At 32.7% G+C, this 10871-nt stretch overlaps 1 protein-coding gene across 1 annotated transcript; it reads right to left on the reverse strand.

The window, feature by feature from the left end:
* Positions 1-6207: 6207 nt before the first annotated feature.
* LOC132632337 (small ribosomal subunit protein eS1) lies at positions 6208-8551 on the reverse strand. The gene is made up of 7 exons (XM_060348232.1): positions 8417-8551; positions 8281-8328; positions 8082-8187; positions 7179-7316; positions 6899-7084; positions 6603-6803; positions 6208-6506 (listed from the first exon to the last, which is right to left on the reverse strand). Exons 1-7 carry the CDS (start codon positions 8425-8427, stop codon positions 6411-6413), a joined length of 786 nt encoding a protein of 261 aa, XP_060204215.1. The 5' UTR covers positions 8428-8551; the 3' UTR covers positions 6208-6410.
* Positions 8552-10871: the final 2320 nt, after the last annotated feature.

The following is a 10871-nucleotide window of genomic DNA, read 5'->3' on the forward strand; positions in this document are numbered from 1 at the left end:
TATGACATATGTCTACGTGGGATATAAAAATAGTTGGACAAAATGTATAAGTTATATAGCTCATGGTACAAACATTCATTACGTGTACAATTTGTGAAGCTCATGGGAAGAAAATAAATATTCAGCAAAAATGTGAAAAGTCAAAAGTAAACAAGTAAAACTGCACGGAGGAAATAAATATGTGTCGGAGAATTAAAATAGAAGTGCACACGTATATATATGAGAAGAGAATAAATATTCAGTACTATGACATATATCCACGTGGATTTATTAATTCTTAAAGAATGTGAAAAGTCAAAAGTGAACATATTAAAGTGCACGGACGAAATAAATTTGTGTAGGACAATTAAAATTGAACTGCATATGTCTATACATGAGAAGAGAATAAATATTCAGCTAGAATACGAAAAGTCAAAAGTAAACAAGCAAAAGTGCACGGAGAAAATAAATGTGTCGGAGAATTAAATTTGAAGTGCATACGTCTATATATGAGAAGGGAATAAATATTAAGTATCGTGGGTATAAATTATTCACGTAATTTCAATATAAAAATATAATATTTTAAAAATAAAACATGAATAATTTATATCATATTCTCGCACTTTTCTAACAAATCTTGCAGAAAAAGAATACATGGAAGAAAAAAAGAAGAAGCAAGATCTAAAAGCCAAGAAAGGAGGATGCATCCGTGACAACTTCACCAAAGACTACACAAAGTCAAGAGAAACAAAGTTATGACAAATTCTCACCAAAATTTCATGATAAATTATCATGCCAAATTCTCAAGATTGCATGATAATTTGCCATGCCAAATTCTCATCAAGGAAATTTTATTATATTGAATTTCTCTTGCAATGTCTCTTCAAGACTTCTAGGAATTTTTCTATAAATAGGCATATGTTGTAGAAGAAAGAAAAAACCCATCTTTCATCTTATTTGCATCCAATAGTGAAGAGGACACAAGAACTAGTCTTGGTGTCTCTCTTGGATCTTTCTTGTAGTAAATATATTTTGTTAGTCTTTATTTCTATTTAGTTTTTTTACTCCATAATGGACTAAGTTTCCTTGGTTGGGATACTAGATGAAGCTTGATTAAGCTATTATAATAAACATCTTTATTTTATTATCTTCTTATGTTGGGATTTTCTCTTTATCATCTTTATACACCAAGGTATTTGATATTAATTATATCTATTATTGGATATAATTATATCTCTTATCGTGTTATTTTATTTCTTATTCAGGAGAAGGGAACGATTTAAACAAGTTTATTGATTTAAACGATTTTTATCTTATTTATTTTAGTCGTAATTCTCGCGGAGGGACTAACTCAAATAAGTTTATTGATTTAAATGATTTTTATCTTATTTCTTTCGGTCCTAATTATCACGGAGGGATTGACTCAAATAGTTTATTGATTTAAGGGATCTTTGTCTTATTTCTTTCAGTCCTAATTCTCACGGAGGGATTGACTCAAATAAATGCATTGATTTAGCAAAAGCTAATCGAAAGAGACTTTTGTTCACTTGGTGCACTCAACTAAGATAATTCTTGTTTGAAGTCATTACTTTAATTGGTTAACTACACTAATTGAAAGAGGTGTTATTAATTAATTATTGTTTAATGTCATTAATTACTTGTCAATAAATTAATAGTATAAGCGAGAGTGGTGCTATCAACGTATTGTCGCTATGTGGAGTGATTGTATTAGAAATAAGCAATCATTCTTTAAACAGAGAAATAAATAATAAACTTTTGATTTTATTATAATAATTTTATCTTGCCGATTCAAAATATCCCAACCTCTATCTTTTATTAGAAAAATCCAAAAATATTTCTTATTTTATTATTATAATTTTCTAAGCAACTCTCTTTTCATCAATTTGATCCTCTCAAATAGTAACAAAAATAATACAAATTCGTAGCTAGGTGATTCCAATCTCTGTGGGACGATATCTTAAGCCTTACTATAATTTGACAGAGTACGAGCAGAAAATATCTATGCACATTGGTCTCGTCAAAGTACTATGACATATGTCTACGTGGGATATAAAACTAGTTGGATAAAATGTACAAGTTATAGAGCTCATGGTACAAGCATTCATTGCGTGTACAATTTCTGAAGCTCATTGTACAAGTGGGGGCAGCTGTGTTCGTACCCCCACCGCAATTATATATAATGAAAACTAGTGGCATTTGGCCTGTGCTAAGCCCGGGCCCAAGCCAACATCAAACATATTTAATGCTACAAATATTATTGAAATATGATGAAATCAATGAAGTAACTGATAAATAAATATAAAATTTTATAATTATAAGTTCTGATACTGCAAAATATTTTTTAGCGTTTCCTCAAATTAAACAACAAAATTATTTTTTGGAAAGTTCATGCAAATAATTTGTTTTCTTACTTTATAAACTTTATTTTTCCTTCCAAAAGAAAGTTAAACCATTTCCCCCTAAATTATGTAAAACATTGATTGTCCCATTTTGCAAAATATTTCAATATTAAAAAATGTGAAATTTTGACTTTATTTTTTCAATCTTTAGTATTATTTCCATTTGAAGAGTTAAACTGTATTATTTTTATAACTATAATTTTTCAAACATTTTTAAAATATATACGAAAATAATACTTTATAGTCGGGTTTCAATATAGTCATTTATTAGGTAAATTTATGCTAAAAGAGTGTGCACGTAAAATTAGATTAGTTAACTTTCGTACTTTGAAACCCTTTGTTTGATTGAGACGAAAGAACTAAGATTTACATTTTTGCTACTTTTAAAGTATTTAACAATGTTATAAGTTTTTTTTTTTTAATTTAGAATTTACCCAAGTGAAATCTTTTGATTATTACATGTGTTTGTGATCAAGTGAAAATTGTGACATTATTAGTAAACACAAAATTCAATCAATTCTTAAAGTATGCCATTAAATTATAATTAAAAAATAAACTTATCTAATTGCACTTTCTCTGGCATAAAATATGTATCATGTTTCGCTTCTCGAGTCAATTTAAGTTTAACTAAATCTTCGAAGCCTAATTGAATTAGATTAGATCAATATTTTAAAATTAAAACTTAGATATTAAAACTATACGAAAAGTACTGCATATTGCAATTCTTCTAATTCAAAAGTGGGTTTCTTTCTTACTAATAGTAGAGTAAAATTACATATAGTTCAGGGATAAGATACTATTACCCTCTTAACCATACCCGAATTTACTACGACACACCTTATCTTACATTTCACTGGATCCTATTATCCCCCTAAACTTATTTAAAACGGAATAATTACCTCCCTAAACGCTGATGCCCACTCTCATATGGGAGAGTGACATACACTCTCCTTGCCACATGTGTATTTATTTGTTTTCTTTTTTTTTTTTAATTTTTTTTTCTTATGTGCCAATTTTTTAAAATAAAAATAACCGAAATTTCCTTAAGAAAAAAAAAACCCCGTTTTAAAAAAAAATTGAAAATTTGATTTTTTTTTAAAAAATCCATTTAAAAAAAAAACAAAACTGAAAACATGGATTAAAAAACTGAATTTTCTGTAAAAAAAAATGATTTTTAAAACCCGTTTAAAAAAAAAACTGAAAACATGAATTTTCTTAAAATATGGAAAAATGGATTTGTTAAAAATATGGAAAACTTGATTATTTTTTTAAAATGTCTTAAAAAATCTTGATTTTCATGATTTCATTTTCTTAGGACACTTTTATTTTTCAACTAAAATCCGTAAAAAGTGTTTTTCTTGTTAAAATGTGAAAAAACTGAATTTTTATAAATAAAAAAATAAATTGTGGAAAACCGGTTTTTTAAAATTAAATTTGGAAAACTAGATTTATTTTCATATTTTAAGAAAATACAGATTTTTAAGAAAAAAATTAAGTTTTCCTAGTTTTTATGTTTCTCACTCTCTTAAAGAGAGTGAAACACAGTCTCCTTGCCATGTCAGCATTTAGGGGGGTAATTATTTCATTTTAAATAAATTTAGGGGGGTAATAAGACCCAAAAAAAGATAAGGTGTGTTGTAATAATTTCAGGTATAGTTCAGGGGTAATAGTGTCTTATCCCTGATACATAAAATCCATTAGAATATTGAGGTAATAAAGAACCAATTCTCTGTTAAAAAAAGGAACCAATTGACGGGCACAAGAAAGTTCGAAAAGTCTTACCCAAGGAATGACTTTGTCCAACAGTTAAATAAGAAAATTGTTTACCAAATAAGACAAAGCTCAAAGTACAGAATGTAAAATACCTAAAATGCCCCCGTGTCACGGCCCAAGTGGAAATGATGTAAGGCAAAGACCAGCCACGTGGAGTAGTCTTATATGAAAGAGTGTTGTGAGGACGACAAATTCATATAGTAATGTCGTGGTTACTCAAAATGACATAAGACTTCTCAGTCAAAGCCAAAGCCAAAACCAAAACCAAAACCAAAACCAAAACCAAAGAGGTTACATGACTACTTATCGCAAGCTCTGAATTGTCCTGAACCTACAAAAGAAAAGGGAGGAGGAAACATTTGCTGCCCGACTTAAACCTGAAAAACATATATGATCATACATCTAATTAGGCATAATAATAAGCCCTTAAATTTGGCTTCAGCTGGCATGTATGCCCTTCAACTTTGGGTGTGTACAAGTAGGCACCTCAACTTGTATAAAGTTGAACAAGTAAACACAAATGCTGACGTGGCATTGATGTGGTACTGACGTGGCCCTCCAATAATTATGTGTCATGTCATTATTTGTGTTTACTTATTCAACTTTATACAAGTTGAGGTGCCTACTTGTGCACACCCAAAGTTGGAGGGCATACTTGTCAGTTGAGGCTAAGTTTAAGGGCCTATTTATGTATTATACCATCTAATTAACCAGATAACTTCAAAAAAACACAGGTTTATGTTTTAGTATCAATTTGCTAAAGAGTTCATTTCGCACTCTAACAATGAGCTTCAACTTTACTGGGGATCAAAAACATCAAATTCACCATCATAAGGATAGTGACATGGAGAGAAGACAGTATTAATAGAAATGGAAAAGGGCCAAATATACCCCTATACTATCGGAAAAGGACTAAATATACCCCTCGTTATATTTTAGGGCCAAATATACCTCTATCATTATACTATTGGTTCAAATATACCCCTCATTCATTAAAATTGTCCAAGTTGGACATCCAATCCTACGTGGCACTGACATTTGATGAGGTGAATGTCACGTGGTCATGCCACCTCATCACCCCTAACCCATTTTACCCTTCCCCTCTATTTGTTCTCTGACCACTAAAATTTTCTTTTCCTCCACCACCATTGCCGCCGTATCTCCAATATCTTCTGTAGTAAAATTTGCTTCTGCCTCCACAAAAATTGCACCTTCTCCACTGCAGTCCACTGTAAGTTTCATTTCACGGCTGATAGTCAACCTCCCTGCCAGTGGATAATAGTGAACAAAAACCTTCGGCGAAAGCTTCCCTAATCACTTCAGCACCATTCTCATTCCCTTTTTCTCCCGATTTGAAACAGTAAATTGTTCGGACCGGCACGGCGATGCAATAGCTTTTTATTTATTAATTTTATATTTTATTTATTTTAGTCAAAAAAGCAGGTTACAAAGACCACACAAGACTAGTGTTGAAATTCTAAACAAAAACTAAGCAATAATGGTGGTAATGGGAAAGAAATTTTTTGTGGTCGCAGAACAAATAGAGGGAAAGGGTAAAATGAGTTAGGGGTAATGAAGAGGCATGCCCACATCCACCTCATCAAATGTCAGTGCCACATAGGACCCACATCCACCTCATCAAATGTCAGTGCCACATAGGACTGGATGTCTAATTTGAACAACTTTAACTTATGAGTATATTTAGACCCAAAGTATAACGAGTACATTTAACCCTTTTCTGAAAGTACAAAGGTATATTTGGCCATTTTCCGTAATAGAAATGTTTGATACAAAGGTCAAGAAATAGTAATGAGAACGGTGATTCAGTATTATGACATTAGCGGAGAACAGTTACTTGGGTACAGTAACATCACTATCATTAGGGGGCGTTTACAGTTTACAAGTTACCTATCGTTCTTAATTACAAAGAACCAGCAATATTTAGAGTTCGCCCATAAACACAACTGCAGTCCACAAAAATTAGCGCTTGTCAGAATTTAAAAGGTCGCATGAATTACCAAGCTTCATGGTCATATAACAACAAAGGGGACAGGAATTAGTAATAGATAAAACAGCTGCAAAATATATCTTGGTCTATGATAATGTATAAATCAAACATAGGCAAAGTACCAGGATGCAAAACTTTGAGATGTCTCAACAAAACTCAACTTAAAACAATGTGAAGCTCTAAAGACTACCACCATATTGGATCACATAATTCAGATGGACGAAACGAATCTAAGCTCCAGGAATCTCTGGCTCTGCCTCTGCTACTGTCTCATCAGCTGGCCTATCCAACTTCACACCAACATCTTCAGAATAGTCACCATGAACCTACGACAAGAACTCAGTCAAAACTCAATAGCTACAGTAAAACCATGAATGCATATAGCGTGTAACAAATACGACGAGAACATATAGATAACATACCTCCATCAGCTTTCCAAGATCAAATTTAGGGGCCTTAAGGATCTTGACCTTACGAATATAAACATTTTGTAGGGGGAAGATGCTTGAAGTTGCTTTCTCAATCTCTCTGCCAATTGATTCGGGGATGAATTTTGCAACTAACTCCTTCAAGTCACAGGAACTTGCTTGGTTTCTCATGATCTCAACCATCTTTCTACGGATCTAACATAACATGAAAGATATTCTTGTCAGCAACGAAAAATAAACTTTGCAAGACATGATGACAACAATAATAAGCATATAGAAATACTACCAACCTGACGGATCTGGCTGCTCTGAGCATAGCAGGTACGCTTCTGCTGGTTTGGACGCTTCTTTGTAAAAGCAATGCAGAACATCCTGAGAGTATAGCTGTCTGTGGTTTTGACATCCACATGAGCCTCAATCAAAGTCTGCCATTTGCGGACCAGAGATCTCAACTTGTCTGTCGTGAAATCCATTCCCTGTAATTACTTAACAAAGTTAGAACTCAATACATAGTCACGTGTGACCTAAAGCAGTACAAACAAATGGTTGCAACTAAAAGGAACATCTTACATAGAATTGTGTGAGGACATTCCTCCCTTGCACATCTTCTGCTCTCAAACGGATTTTCCTGAAAGCCTGATCCTCATCCTTCTGAAGATCAGCCAGACTAACTTCAAATACTCTATGTTTTAGGCCCTCTGAAGCAATCTGAGAAGTAAAACACGCAATTATTCCAGTGAAAATCCACTTGAAATAAGTTATCCTATATTTTAAGTTGGCGTAGTTAACAAACTGCACAAGTGGGAGGTAGCTCACAAAAGCACGTGAAAAGGTTTAAAGCTAGTGAAAAAATGCTTTATACATGTAGTCAACGTCCACACATACAGGAAAAAACAGATAGCAAGAAAATAATTGTCCTCACACAGTTTTATAGATATAAGTTACAGAATCAAAATGGAATGTCATAACATGAAATGAAGGAATTCGACTGTTTGCTTCATCACACGTTAGCTATTACGAGTTAAATTTCAAAGTAAAAGTTCTTGTACATTCCAAAGAGATGACAAACCAGCCCTCTCCCAACAAGCAACATTAAATTTTAATTTCTAATAAATTGCTGGTATGTTCAGGATGCATTAACAATAGAACCATTTTCTGACCTAATTTCTTGTACACGTGGATGGCAAGATTTCTCTTCATGTTCAGCAATGCATAATGCAACAAACAGCTAACCCCTAACTACCACAATAACCAACATTTCTCCTCCATTCTAGTAGTAAACCAATCAAGTTCACCCGACATTACTATAATGTTAACGGCATTCAAGTATATCATTCAGTTAATTAGTCATCCAGACTAAACAGAACCCAAGGCATACTTAAAGCAAATGATATAAAATAAGCAACAAACGCAAGATCAACAGAATCGCAACAAATTAGAGACAAAAAAGGGAGGGAATAAATAAAGAAATACCTTGGTACCCTGAGTCCTAGTGACGAGGGTTTTGCCAACGTTCTTGACTTCGAAAACAGATGGTGCCTTGACGTCGTACCAGTCCTTCTTTGCGTAGGGATCCGCCCTGCCCACACACAAACCCACATTAGTAAACCCCACATTACATATATAAAAAAAAAAAAGAGACCAGGATTAAGGTGTTAGTATTGCTACTTACGCCTTCTTCTTTCCTCCCTTCTTTCCCTTGGAAATCCTCTTGTTCTTTCTGTACAAATGGAAAAATAAAACAGCATTAGAATTAAACAAAACATAAGTAGAGTGGGAAATATGGCATGAGTGTTAAACCGATATACCCGACGGCCATGTTGGGAAGGAGGGGTTAGAGCAGCTTTGGGGAAGGGGATGAGGAGGCGAGGTTACAAGAGCTGCGCGCTATGACAAACCCTAGTTTCAGTAAAGAGAGTGTTGGTGTGCCTTATAGCATGCTTATATATATGTTGGCATGACACAATCTACCACTTGTGTTGGGGTTAATTACGAAAATACCTTATATCGCAGGTATCTCTTTTTTATTCTGGGAGAGGAATACTTACCATTATTTTTACAAAAACTAAGGGCCCGTTTGTGACATAATTCCAAATCATAGATTCGAAATCACGTTAATTTAAAGTTGAAAATTTTTATGTTGTAACTTTTCTTATAAATTAGAAAACCTTACAATTTTTGAAAGCTATTAAAATTTCTCTAACTCTTATACAATCTTATCAAATAATTAAATCATAGTTCATTAACAAGGTATCAGAATATCTAAGGCGCCACATTACTAAATCGCATATTTTCACGTTCCTTTTATAAATAAATGCTTGCAATTACGTGATATTACAAACTTTTAAATTCACATAATTTAACGAAGATTCGTTGATCCAAAAAAAGCAACAATAGTAGCAACTAGTTATTATTTAACATAATCCTTCCACATGGGGTGGACATTTTTTTGACGTGGAGTATGGTTCTTTTTATTGTAAAATGATGAGTCTTTTTATTGAAAATTTAAAATGATGGTCTTATTTTTACAAATACATACATACATACACACACACACACAACACACACACACATATATATATATATATATATATCGGTCAAGTTTTACATTTAAAAAAATTGAAGTCATGATTTGGAATCTCAAATCCTACCTTTTGGAGAATTTCGAATTTGAAATCATGATATGAAGTTGAAGTTGAAATTTTGTGCAAATTTCATAAACAAACGCCGATTTAAAATTAAAATATAAAATCATGATTCCAAATCGTTAGATCATTTTATTTATAGTATAATTGCAATAAATATAATTAAAATATTTTTTTAATTATAAAATCACTCAACTTTGATGAAATATACTAACATGTGATTTAAGCCAAATAGGTGATGGCTGGGCTAAAATTTTACTACTCCATTTCATTACTTAAAAGTTGAGTTATGGGCTAAAATTATCCCTTAACAATGAGAGTAGGTTCATTTTGATCCCTCAAATATAATCCTGAGCATATTGAATCTTTTAACTATGATAAAGTAAAAAACTTTTGGTCTCCCTAACAGAACTGTTTAAAAAGTAACGATGCTAAATCCATGTGACACGTGACTTGTAAGAGGCTAAACCCATCGGACCTGATCGGAGAAGAAACTCAAAACCAAGGTCATTGGACCTGGGCTGAAAGAGGGCATATTACTAAAAAAGGATTCGAATGAAGGTCGTCAGTGGCAGAGCCACATAGAGCCGAGGGGGTTCGGAACCCCCTTGCCGGAAAAAAATATTGTTTTATAGGTTAAAATTATTTTTTATGTCTATATAGTAGATGTTGAACCCCCTTAGACTTTTTCGTATGTTTACTTTTTTATATTTTGAACCCTCTCAGCGAAAATCCTGACTCCGCCACTGAAGGCCGTGGTAGGATTGTCAAAGCTGGCAAGGATGAAGCTCCCCCTGTTTCGTTCATTTCCACTCTTCTTCTTGTTTGTCAGATGGTAATTTCTATGTCTTACTTGAGAGAAAGAAAGACGGACGAGCTACTTATATATAATTTGGAGTTGTTTTATTGTGCTTTTGTGTGGAAGTTTTTTCATACTTGCTGACCATATGTTTCCTCAATGAAAGCTTCATTACAAGATTATTTTTTATTTGTTTCTAGTTATACAAGTGTGTATTCATGTGTGCTGCTACATATTACATAAGAGTTAATTATCAATCATATGACCCAAGTATTATGAGCAGCTTTGCTAATTTATATACAATATAAAACTAGACATAGACAAGGTGATGTGGCACCTCTCTATGGCTAGCATTGGTATTTATCTTTTTTTGTCAATTTTTTAACATTTTCCTTTTATTTTCACCTTAAATGTATTGCTTAAAATTAAATAAGAACCCTCTATTAATTTCTTCCCTTAAATTTCTTCCATTAATTTCCTTAGTAAATAGAATTTACGTTGGACCTTACATGATATAGCAACTGATGAGGCAAAAGCTTCAAGTGTATTTTCTTATTCTTGAAGATCATCTTTATGCCTTCCCACTCACCAAGTACTATTTTTTTTCTGATCTTATTCCTACGCTATTGTAATTGTCTCCTTGAAAATTTGATCTATTTTCACATGTTAATTTATATCTATGCAAATTATTTTTCTTACTGGGGTGTATTGCATAAACCTGCAAAATTCAACACAATCTCTGTGAATGTCGACTTGTCGAGAAAGGAATTTAATCTCAATCGATTGAGAGGTTTCGATAATTACGGTGCAAACATAAGA

This window comes from Lycium barbarum, chromosome 3, assembly GCF_019175385.1.
Source record: "Lycium barbarum isolate Lr01 chromosome 3, ASM1917538v2, whole genome shotgun sequence".
Classification (NCBI taxonomy): domain Eukaryota; kingdom Viridiplantae; phylum Streptophyta; class Magnoliopsida; order Solanales; family Solanaceae; genus Lycium; species Lycium barbarum.